At 41.6% G+C, this 13,017-nt stretch overlaps 1 protein-coding gene across 1 annotated transcript in view; it reads left to right on the forward strand.

Moving 5' to 3' along the window:
* Positions 1–13,017, forward strand: part of DNAH8 (dynein axonemal heavy chain 8) — a 367,281-nt gene that overhangs the window by 321,235 nt on the left and 33,029 nt on the right. Inside the window, exon 88 of the mRNA XM_049891307.1 lies at positions 5,515–5,675. Coding sequence (XP_049747264.1) covers positions 5,515–5,675 — 161 coding nt within the window. The remainder of the gene's footprint in view (positions 1–5,514; positions 5,676–13,017) is intronic.

Consider the following 13,017-nt stretch of genomic DNA (forward strand, 5'->3'; position numbering starts at 1 on the left):
CCGCTGGAAATATTTTTGTACAAGAACAGATATGCGCATGCCTTTCTGTTGGGAATGGGATTGCTAGGTTATAGAGTTTATGTACTTACCATTCTAGTTGATAATGCCAACGTGCTTTCCAAAGTGGTTGTTCCCATTTACACATCTAGCAAAAGTCTGAGAGACCCGTTTTTCAACAGCCTTACCAACACTGGGTATTACCAGTCTCTTTAATGTTAGCCATTCTGGTGGGTATATACTGGCTAACATTAAAGAGAAAAAAAAAAAAATTTTTTTTTTTTTTAAAGAGAGTGTATCATTTTTATTTTAATTTCTCTGAATACTAATGGCATTGAGCACTCTCACATATTTATTGGCCATTTTTATTTTCTCTTTCGTGACTTGCTTGTACAGTTCTCTTTCCTGCTTGCCTATTGGGTTGTCTATCTTTGTGGGGTTTTTTTTTTTTTTTGTAAGATCTCTTTGTATATTTTGGATACAAATTGTTTATTGATTATGTTGCAAATACCTTTTCCCCCTCTGTGGCTTGCCTTTTCACTCTTACTGGCCTTCTGATGATCAAAACACTTAATTTTAATATACCTGGTTTAACTTTTTCTATTCTATTCCTTTCACTTTTCCTATGTCATTATGTTTTAGATTTATCTCTTGTAAATAAAATGTAACTGTAATTTTTTGTATCCAGTTGGAGGGTCTTTGCATTTTAACAGACAAATTTATCACTTTACTGTTGTTGTGATTGCTGCCATGTTTTTGCTCGTTTCTACCATCCTATTTTGTGGTTTCCATGAACCATACTTTTTCTTTGCCTCTTTTTTTCTTCTTTCCTGCCTTCTTAAAAAAAAAAGTTCTCTTTATTTTTCTCTCCTGGGTTTAAAAATTATGTATTCTATTTCTAGTCCTTAAATTTTTAACATGATTACTTAAATTAAGGTCTAACCATACTGAATATTATAAGATTTAATTCAACCTTTCTGACTTTCATCTTCCATATGACTACTGTGAAGTATTTTAGTTCTACCTTGTTTTTAGCCCCCACTCCTGTTACTCATTATGGCCATTTTTATAACCCATGCTGTTTTAGATGTACCAGTGTGTCTACCAGTCGCTTTGCACACTGATCTTATATTCCTCTCTTGGTAGAAGGAGGGCAGCCCGTTCTTTGTAATGGGGGAAAATGGAGGACATGGGTACTGGTGTAAGCACTGGTAGGCTTGATGAGGGGAAGATGAGGTTGTTTTCTTCTGACTGCAGCTATACTCAGAGTGAGTAAGAAGCAAGGCCATCAGCTGAGGGGAGAGGAGAGGAAGTTTTAGGATGTTTGAAGAGAGAAGAGAATGTGTGAATAGTTGTCTTGGAGAGCGGAAAGAGAAGGTGTGATCCCAATACATGCGTTTTACTTCCTCCACTGGATTATGGTGTTGTTGCTGTTGGCTACCATAGAGTAGATTTTGACTCATAGTGATCCCATATGACTGAGAAGAACTTCGCCATAGGATTTTCTCTGCTGTAATCTTCACAGAAGCAGATCGACAGGCTTTTCTCTCATAGGGCTGCGCTGGGGGGGTTCAAACCTCCAACCTTTTGGTTAGCATCCGAGTGCTTAATCATCTGTACCACCAGGGCTGCTTCGCTAGATTATAAGCCCCTTAAAAGAAGAAACAAATCTTCTAGGTCTCTGCATCCCCTCTCTCTAACACCTACAATACACTCAAGACAGGTTTGCTGGTGATGATAAACATAATTTAATCTCAGCAGATGGAGAATTTTCTATGCCCCAAGGTTATAGTCGTCTACGGCAGAGAAGATTGGATTGAATTTTTACTGACCCCAGTGCACACCCTGAAAATTAGTTTTGTTTTTGTTTTTTTAACAACATTTTATATCAGCTTTGTTTATATGTTTTGACTCTTTTTTCTGAAAATGGAGTTCAAGAAAAGCCCTGATTAGCCACCTGCCTTAGCTGGGCTGTCTTTGTTTTACTGAAACAGCCTTACTCAAAGGTGGCAGGAACAGTGCAGTTTGCTGGCAAAGAGAAGGGGGTTTCTCACAGGCCTTTTCAATTTCCATATCGCAGACAGAGCCACCTCTCTGCATCACAGTCGAGAGCTGCTAATGGTTAATCGATCACTTCAAGGTAATGCCTGAGCCAGGAGCCAAGGGAGGAAGAGGAAGGAGCTTCTGTCGCTCAGACTGCTCCACTTTCCAGATGTCAAGCTAGGCGATTCTTCTCTCTGACTCCAACGTCCTGTCTTGCCTCCTCTTCTACTTCTCCTCTCCACCCTGGCATTCAGGACAGCAGAAAACTAATGAGTTGACCCCAACCCCTATCCTGGAAGTTTAGACTTCTCCTTCCTCTGGGCCAAGGCCGGGGCCCTGGGAAGCATGTGTGGAATGACAGTCTCTGTCTGAAGACACTGGTCTAGAACCACAGAGTTGCTTATTCAGGCCCCAGTTGATGGCTATTTTTGACTCACATAACAGCTCCCTTCTCACCTAGGTTATGTTTCTCCCCTGTGTTCCCTGATTCTGGCTTCCTTGAACTCTGCTTTCAACAATTACTGCCTTAAATGAAAAGTTCATTCTACCATTTTGCCGTTCTTTTACCCCTGGCAACTTAATCCTACCCTTTCCCAGTCTTGTTCCATCCTTCTCTCCATTAGAACTTCTCCTTGAAGTTGCTCCACCTTCTGTGGCTCCGAGGTTCCTCTGCCCATTGACTCACCCCATCCCCTTATTCCCTCTGAAACTGCTCTTAGCTCTCCAATTTCCTTGTCTCACCTCTTCTTTCCCCTCACTTGCTCCTTTGTCTAGTTTGGACCTTAATAACCAGAGAAGTCAGCTTGGGTCTCTACAGCTGTAAGGATTCAGGGTTACCACGTGAAACTCAGAGCCAACACACTCTTGAGAAGGCTGCAGAAAAGCCCATGGAGTCTATGCCCTGCCCTCCACCTGTCTTACCGTGTAACCAGCTGACCTGCCAGCAGTGCTTCCATTTACCCAGCCACGTTATCCAGAGTTGTCCATGTCAGAAGCGTTTCCTTCACGTTGAATCCTGTGCCCCATGACCTTCAGTTTGGGGCTTACCTTTGCACTACTGTTTGTTTTCTCTGTTCTTAGCATCTTGTGGAGCGTTTTTGTCTCCCCTAAAATTAGCAATTGTAGAATCTTAATGATTCTGGAGGGTGACTGTTTATCTTTGTTAGGTACCTTCTAGGGCCTCCCAAGGTTAGTTCCATGTAAACTTTTTACTCTGTATTTTGACTATCTTCAACAAAATTTTAGAAGGATCTGAGGATGGCACAGGAACAAGCGATGTTTTGTGCTGATACATATGGGGTTGCTGTGAGTTGGAACTGACTTGACAGCACCTAACAACAACAATTTTGACTATACCCCAAAATATCCCCCAAATTTGATGAAACTCGGATGTTTGTTTGTATGAATCCAGATACTTGTGTGTGTATGAAAAATATAAAAGAGAAACAGGAAGAAACTTAATTTTACTTTTATAAATACATGTCATCTGGTAACACGGAACCCAGAGTGGCCATTTGCTATCTGTTGTGCTGAAGACTCTGTGGCCTTGGCCTCCCTAGGGTGTCTTCTTGCAATTTAAGTCATCCACATCACTAAAAATCTAGTCTTTCTAAATAATGACCATGACCATGGTATTGTTCTCTTTAATAACTTTCAACCACTCCCCATTACTTAAGTTAAGCACCAGTCCTCACCCTGATGTTCAGTGTCATCTATAATATGACCTTGCCTCACCTTGTACTGTCTCCTTCCACTCATTATATTTACCCTGGATTTCATTATTTCCCCAACCTGCTTCACGTTTTTGCATCCACTATTCTGCCTTTGCTAATGAAGTTTCTCCAATCCTGAGCTCCCCTGTCAAAATTCTTACTTCCAAAATCACCTCCTTGATAAAGCCTTACCTGACATCCACTTGGCTATACTTTCTTCCCGCTTTAAGCCTCCTTAGCGCTTTGCTTATGTTTATTTCCTGTGGCTCTTATCTTTGTGCATTTTGTATCCTGGTTATTATATAATTGGCCAATCCTCCTAATAGGGTCACAAGCTCCTTTCAGGAAAGGACAGTGTGTCTCTCATCTTTGCGTTCTGTTCAGGCCCTAGCTAAGTGCCTTGTACACAAGAGTTGAATTGGATAGAACCGAGGTGAGCAAAGCAAAGGAAAGAACCAGTATACGGGGTATTCAAAGAAATCACTGAACCAAAAAAGAGCAGGAAGAAGGACGTGGAGGGCAGATAGTAGAGAAAGTGCTAGCAGCCGGAGTAAGGCACAGTCTTTATCTCTTTTCATATCAAGTCCTCTGAGTGATTCAGACGTTCTGCCTGCATTTCCACTCCTCCTGTCTTCCCATTATTTCCCTCCCTACTGGGAAAATCGGTCTGTTAGACACTGAAGTCATTGCCTCAAATCAAACTCATGGGCATTCAGCAACATTTTTTTTTTTCTTTTCAAAATAAGGTCTATTCACACCAGGTATATATTTGTTCTCTTGCTGTTTCATTACAGATAATCAATTCATATGGAACAAAAAAAGAATGTCTTAAATCAGACAATAAGGTGGCTGGACACATTTGCTTCCTGTGACCAGGGACACAACTTCATTAACAAAGGGAGCTCTCCAGCCCAGGGTGGGGGAGGAGACCTCTTCCTGGCTGTGTGCTGGTGCTCAGTGCAGCCCCCTGACCTGAGCCCCATTTGGGGCAAAGCAGTGAGAAAATGGGGTGAGCCAGTGTTGATGCCCAGCTATTCTCTTGTGTGTGTGGCTACTGCCTCAGCTACTTTGCAGTATTTTTCCACTCCTCTTCAAGAATGGAATCGAAGATTGTCAGATTACTGGAGTAGAAAATTTGAGGTTAGCCTTGCAAGGCTGCTGTCTCTTTTTCACTCTTAGCAAGTATCTTCTTGGTCTAAACAGAGTTGTTGTTACTGTTGTTGTTACCTGCCATCAGAGCGGCCCCCAGCTCAAGGTGACCCCAGGCACAACAGAACAAAACACTGCCCTGTCCTGAGCCATCTCCATGATCGGTTACTGATTGGACTGTTGTGATCCATAGGTTTTCACTGGCTGATTTTCAGAAGCAGATGACCAGGTCTTTCTTCCTAATCCATCTTAGTCTGGAAACTCTTTTGAAACCTGTCCAGCACGTAACAACACCAAGCCCCCACTGACAGGTGTGTGGCGGCTGCGCACGAGGTGTGCTGGCCAAGAATCGAACCCAGATCTTCCACACGGAAGGCAAGAATTCTACCACTGAACCACCACTGCCCCTGTTAAACGGAGGCCCAGGCCTGACTGTGTGTGTGGCCTCTCCCTCTTCTTCATATGTGTGCTAATGATTCTATCAGTGATTTCCTTAAGGTGCTTTCAAAACCAAAATAAAAAGTCTATTAAAATGGAAATAAGGTGACCCTTTATAGTGGTAGTTTTCATTGAGATGTTCAATTTTATTTCTTTTATTTTCTCTCCTGTACAGGTGTGGTTCAGTGAGAAGATGTTTGAGCCATCGTTCTGTTTTTATACTGGATATAAAATTCCCTTGTGCAAAACCTTGGACCAGTACTTTGAATACATCCAGTCCCTGCCATCCCTAGATAACCCCGAAGTCTTTGGGCTTCACCCCAATGCCGATATCACGTAAGTTCTTGGCATTTTTTAATTTGAGGGGCCATGTGTAACTCAACCCGGCAAAGATTGTATATTTTCATTTTCTCTCTTAATCTTTTTCCTTTCCCTTCTTTTTATTTTGCTGAGAGAAATAGTGTCCGTTCCTGTCTCCCAATTACAGCTTTGTCATAATTTGGCCTGCTCTGCCGTCACTAAATCCTGGTGCTCCAGAGTTTATGACAACGTTAAAGCTCTAATTTACGCATTGGTTATTTCTCCTCTGCCGGGCCATAAAACCAGTGTTACTGGTATGGATGGTCTCCATTGATAGGACAGCAGTCTCCTAGCTTGCTTGTCTTTCCTTAAAAATGCATTAAAAATAACGGTCATAAATAGGACCTGAAAGGGCCAAGAAGGTACAGATAGGAAGATGAAGAGTTGTATTTCTGGTCTGCCCTTTCTTTTATGATCCTTATTTTCTCCCCTATATCTTCTGCCATTAACTGTCCGTGGTGTACACCATGCAGCAAGCACACAACACAGAGCCCAGCGAGGAAAGGCTGGAGGGTCTCTTGGCTCAGCCTCCGTCCCTGCTTCAGTCACCATGGTCATAAGCAGTGAGCAGAGAGATGAGAAATGTTTCCAAATCCCAATTCCCTCCTCTGACCCACTCTTCAGACAAAGTCTCACTCTAGCTTGCTCCAGAGATCTCTCCCTGAGAACAAAGCGAGAGACCACCAAGCCCCATAAAGGGGGCTCCCTAAAGAAGTCCTTGCTATGATTCTCCTTTGAATGGGCTGATCGATGAAAGACTTATGTTCAAGAGAGTAGTTTCAGGAAACAGAAGAGAACAAGGCTACCCTAGTAATGATCAAGAAGAAAGAGCGCGGCCCTCCTCTCTCGTTGTCACTCACCTACTGCTGCAGTTTTGATTGCCTTTTGGCTCTCTGTCCTTGCTGGACTCCCCAGGAGCCCTACATTGCTGCACTGCCCCTCCACCCCCAAGCATGCACCACGTCCTCTGCACAAGGCTTGCCCTGCTGGCTTCTTTATTGTTGTTGTCAATCGCTGTGGAGTCGATTCTGACTCATGGCAACCTCGTGTGTTACAGAGTAGAACTGTATTCCATAGGGTTTTCTTGGCTGTAATCTTTATGGAAGCAGATCACCAGGACTTATCTTCTGTGGTACCACTAGGTGGGTTTGGATCACCAACCTTTAGGTTAACAGTTGAGCGCAAACAGCCTCTTTATCACCCACGTGCATTCTAACTTCTTCATACCCTCTAGTCTTTCCCATGCCGCCTTTCATCTTCAAAGATGTGGCCATGATGAAAGGATTGGCAGTGGCTATTGCTCCTTTCAAGCCCCGTGATGGAAGCACGATGGTTCTTTGGTGATGGCTCCAGCTGTTATTTGAAGAGATTGTCATAGGTGAGATAGGTTGAGACAAGAAGTGGTCATTGCCATGTGAAGAAATAAAAGCAGAATTCCTGAGGGGTCAGTTTAAGAATCAACTTACAAATTATCTAAAAGAGAGAGCACTGTGAGGTCATTTTGCGTGTAGCCGAGACTTTCAAAGAGTGAGTCAGACCACATCACTCCTCTGCTCAGAGTCCTCCAGGGTCTCCTGTCTCAGTCCAAGTCATGGCCAAAGGCCAATGATGTCCTACAAGGCCAATAATGCATGTGCCCCCTCACATCCCCAACCTATTTTCCTTCTACCCTCCCGCTCACTAACAGCTCCAGTTCCACCAGCTTCCTGTTTCTCAGACAGGCCCGGCGTGCTACCACCACATGATCGTTGCACTTCCTGGAACATTCTTGGAAACCCTGGTAGCGTAGTGGTTAAGAGCTACGGATGCTAACCAAAAGGTTAGCAGTTCACATCCACCAGGAGCTCCTTGGAAACCCTGTGGGGCAGTTCTACTCTGTCCTATAGGATTGCTATGAGCTGGAATTGACTTGACGGCAAACAGTTTGGTTTTTGTGGTTTTGAACATTCTTACCCCCAGACATCTTTGTGGTTCCCCCTCTCACCTCTTCTAGTCTTTGCTTAAATGTCATCTTTTCAATGAGGTCTTCTCTGGCTATCCTACTTAAAAACTGCAACCCACCTCTGACCCTTTCCCCAGACCCTATCATCCTTGCCTGCTTTTTCCCCATAGTTTATACCACCAACTGACACACTGTGCATTTTATTTATTTGCTTATTGTCTACCTATCATCCCCAAAATATAAACTGCATTAAGGCTGGAACTTTTGTCTGTTTTCTCTGCTGTATCACCAGTGTAGGAACAGTGCTCTGTGCTCAGTATTTGTTGAATGAATCAATGATACCAAGTTTCTTCTAGATTGTGAAGAATTAAATAAATGGGGGTATTTTATAGAAAGAACTAATGAGTTTAGTGAGTTCACTGAGTTGGCAGAAAAATGGCTCATCAGTTTTAATACACCTGTAAGTTTATAATTGGAATAGTCCGCCAGTGAGGGCTCTGAACTTTGATCACATCCTTGGCAAGAGACCAAGGATCATGATGGCTGCTTCCTAGAAAATCAGAGCCTGTCAGTTGCTGCAGGTTAATGAAATATTGAACCTACCAAGGAGTATGTAAAATGAAGCCAAAAACATCTCGCTCTGAGGTGCAGGGATGGTATTCCAGTGCCTTGGTTGCCCTGGGTAGTTTTGGTCACCATATCTCAAGAAAGATTAAACAAAGCTAGGAAAAGTCTGGAGAAGAGCAACTGAAATGTAAACAGAATGGAAGGCAATGATAGAGATGAACTCTTAATTCTTTTTTTTCTGATTTTTTGTTTTGAAATATTACAAACCCTGAGAAAAGCTGTAAGTACAATGAACATTCATATACCCTTCACCTAGATTCACCAATTTGTTGATATTTTGCTTTTTGTTTTTTCTATCCGTCTATATTTATATAGCTATGTTGCTGTTGTTAGTTGCACTTGAGTCGATTGTTCTTCTAGGCCCTCTCAGTGGATAGTGCTAGCAAGTATGTATTTTTAAAATCATCGTGAGTTAATACTAATAACTCCATTCCAGTTCTACACCTCAGGGCTCTTCTCTGTCCTCCCCTATTCCATATTGATATCTCCTTTCTCCCACAGTGAGAATCCTGGTTCCCAGAAACATCAGTATATTTGCTCATTTGGTTGGAATTACTACACCAGTATCGCTACTAACAACAACTAAGTAGTACTGAGTAGATGTCACGATTTCTTTGCAACTCTTTTTGTCCTTAAAATACATATGTAGATATGTATGTGTGTGTATATATAGATATGTGGGTTTATAGATAGATGTGTGTGTGTATATATATAGGTTCGCGTGTGTATATAGATGTGTATGTATAAAAAAATACATATGTGTTTATTTATACATATACATGTATCTCATTGACATATACAAAGTGCTATGTTCAGAAGTCACTGGTATTGTTTTTTCTGTGTGGCCATTCTATTAACTGGTATATATTTGGCCTCATTTGTTTATGTTCATATTAAATTTTAGTTTTTCCATCTTTGTTGATTTTTTTAATATGATGAACATGGTTTAACAGTCAAAACTAACTAGTAAGGTGTTCTTAGCAACGTCTTACTCCCTTCCACCCCATTTTCCCCTTCCTTTATGGTCATCCAAACCCATTATTACCCTTTCTTTCTTATATAAAGTTGCCATACTATATATATTATTTTGCACCTTTCTTGCCTTTTTTTCACTTCACAGAGTATCCTGAAAATCACTCCATATCAGTTCATAGGTAGCTTCCTCTTTCTTTTCTACAACTGCATGCCACTCCATTGTATATTTATATCATCGTTTATTTAACCATTCTCCTGTGGACGGGCATTTAGGTTGTCTCCAGTATTTTGCTATTCCAAATAATTCTTCAGCTAATAACCTTGTGCTTATGTTTCTCACACTGTTGGCTATTGTATTTTCAGGGTAGGTTGCTGTGGGTGAAATTGTTAGACCTAGGGTTAGTACATATTGTCATTCTCCCCTGCTTCCCAGCTCCAAACCAAACCCGCTGCCGTTGAGTCAATTGGGAATCGTAGTGACACCACAGGTCAGAGTAGAACTGCCCGATAGGGTTTCCAAGGGTGTAAGTCGTTATGGAGGCAGACTGCCACATCTCTCTCCCATGGAGTGGCTGGTGGGTCCAAATGGCCCACCTTTCAGTTAGCAGCCAAGCGCTTTTAACCACTACACCACCGTGGCTCCTTATCCCCTACTTAGGATTGTACTATGTTGCACCTTCGCCAGCGATGTATGAGAGTACCTGTTTCTTCACACTCTTAGCACCAGTGTTGGTGGAGCTTCTGAATTTTCACCAGCATAATAGGTGAGAAATGGCATCTCAATCATTTTAATTCGCCTTTCCCGTATTTTGAGTGTTTGTCTGTCTTCTGCCCATTTCTCCATAGACCTTTTACTCATTTTCCTCGGTTTTCAAGAGTTATTTGTAATTAGAGATACCAGCACTTTATTTGTGATATGCGTTGCAAATGTTTTTTCTCTGTCTTTTGATTTTAACTTTGTGCTTTTTTTTCCCTTTGGCTATACAGAAGTATTTTTGTTGTTGTTATTGTTGTTTTGTTTTGCTAACATTTATTTTTAGCTAGTCAAATTTATGAGTACTTTTTTTTTTGTTACATCTGGATTTTTAGTCATAGTAATTTTTAGAAAACATTTTCCCACATCAGGTTATAAAGGAATAATCCATAGTTTCTTCCAGTACTTGTATAGTGTCATTTTTTTACATCTAACTCTCTTATTCATTTAGAATTTTGTTCTGGTATAAGTATTGGTGAAACTTTATCTTTTTCCCAAGAGCAATTGTTCTGTCACCAGAACCAAAACCCATTGCCATCAATTCGATTCCGGCTCATAGATGACCCTATAGGACAGAGTAGAACTGCCCCACAGGGTTTCCAAGGAGAGGCTAGTGGATTTGAACTGCTGACCTTTTAGTTAGCAGCCATGGCTCTTAACCACTGTGCCACCAGGGCTCCTGTTCTGTCACTAGTGATTTAAAATCTTCCTTTATCATTTTCCACATTTCCGTATATTCTGGGCTCTATTTCTGAGCTCTCTATTCGGTATCGCTCTGTTTGAGACTTTATAATATATTTGACTACCTGCTAGGGCTTTTTTCCCCTCAGGCTTTTGGTAGTTATTGTTGCATGTTCATTTTTTCTGTTTCTAGCAGAAATGAGTGTTGAATTTTGTTGAATGACTATTCAGCATCTATGGAGATAATCATATGATTTTCTCTAAATATCTAAAAATTTATGAATTATATTAATAGATTTCCTAGTTTGAATCCTTCATGAATTCCTGGAATTAACAGCAGTTGGTCCTGATGTATTATTTTGGTAATGTGGTTTTGGACTCTGTTAATAATTATTGGGAATTTTTTTTTAGTGAGATTGGTCTAGCAATTTCTTTATTTGTGGTATCTCTACCAGGTTTAGTCAAACCAACGTTATCTTTGCCTTGTAAAAATTTTTGCTGCGGAATACTTTATTTGACATTGGATGCTTAAAGGTTTGGTAGAATTCTCCTGTGGAACCACCTGGGCTCAGTGTTTTTTGGTGCTGCAAGTTCTTTGTTAACCTTTCTTATCTTTCTGTCTCTCATGGGGTATATTTTTGTAAATTGTGTTTTTCAATATAATTATCTGTTTTGTCTAGGTTTTTATATTTATTTGCACAGAGTTATGCAAAGTCTTGTTTAATAATTAGGGAGAGGAAGTCTAAAAGAGCCATTGTGGGAAAGAACAAAGTAGCTTTTTGTTTATACTCTACTGAATCCAGTCCATCCTATAACATATAACCATATGTTATAGAAGTGTGGGCAGGACTCAAGTTCTTAGACCTTGGTCTAAAATCTGATGACAGTGTGAAGCCACTCTAGTCTTTCTTCTAAAGGAATGTGCTGTCTCTCTTGATATAATCGACCAGGGCAGCTCTTTTCAATCACTTTGGTCTGGTGTGCCAACACACCTCGGAGAAGCTGCTGAGAAACAGGAAGGGGGAACTTAACATTGACATAGGTAAGTTCGATACCAGGGGAGCCTACCACACCAGAAGCCAGGGTCGCTTCTCAAAAGGTTCTCTCTGCTATTCAGCTAGCTCAGCAGGCCCTCAACCATGAATGGCAAAAGCATGTTGTGGCAAAGTAACAAAATATGTTGCAGATTGTAAAATGCTGCAAAGCATGACGTTAATAGGTCATTCTTCAGTGTATTGCCCAGGCAGTGGCGTGATCTAGTATCTCCCATGCTTAAAAAAGCCTTCCCTTAACCCACACGCTTCTCAATCTATTGCCGTTTGCATTTGTTCCACTCGTATTCAAACTTCTTTAAGAGTTATTTCCACCTTCTCACCAGAGTGGAGGTCATCAATTCCAGTGGCCTTAATGGCCTCTGTATTCCAAATATGTATTGTCTAGTCCTCTCTTTGGAAACCATGTTGGCATAGCAGTTAAGTGCTATGGCTGCAAACCGAAAGGTCGGCAGTTCGAATCCACCAGGCACTCCTCTATGGGGCAGTTCTACTCTGTCATATAGGGTCGGTATGAGTTGGAATCAACTTGATGGCAGTGGGCTTGGTTTTTTGGTTTTTAGTCCTCTGTTCTGTGCCCCGTAATCATTTTATACAATTCCTATGTGATATCTCCACTTGGATATATTTCAAGCAACTCAATCTTAAAATCTAGGGAGCTCTGGTGGCACAACAGATAAGCACTGCTAACTGAAAGGTTGGCGGTTCAAGTCCCCCCAAGTAGCTCTGTGGGAGAAAGACCTGGCAGTCTGCTCCCAAGAAGACTACAGCCTAGAAAACCCTACTGGGCACTTGTGCTCTGTCACATGGGGCCGCTTTGAGTCAAACTGACTCAACAGCACCTAACAGTAACAACAATAACCTTAAAATAAGGTCCCTAGGTGGTGCAAACAGCTTGCACTCGACTGCTAACCTAAAGATCGGTGACTCAAACCCACCCAGTGGTACATTGGAAGAAAAGGCGTGGCAATCTACTTCCATTAATATTACAGCTCAGAAAACTCAATGGAGCAGTTCAACTCTGGACTGATAGGATTTACGGACAGACCAAATGGTCAATGGCTGAGAACCTTCTTCTGTATGTATCATTGCTGCTAGCTGGTGAGTAGAGAGAGGCACAACTAGCCTTCTTGGTCTCTAGCAAGTCTCTCCCTACAACTCTGTCCCGTGGTTTACAGGCCATCCCTGGTAGGCATGATATACAATGCCATAAGCCATCTTCACCAGAAATAGCTTTGGGATCTTGCAGTCTGTCACCACACTGAGTGGAATCTATCAAAAAACCAT

Source organism: Elephas maximus, chromosome 1, assembly GCF_024166365.1.
Source record: "Elephas maximus indicus isolate mEleMax1 chromosome 1, mEleMax1 primary haplotype, whole genome shotgun sequence".
NCBI classification, from domain to species: Eukaryota; Metazoa; Chordata; class Mammalia; order Proboscidea; family Elephantidae; genus Elephas; species Elephas maximus.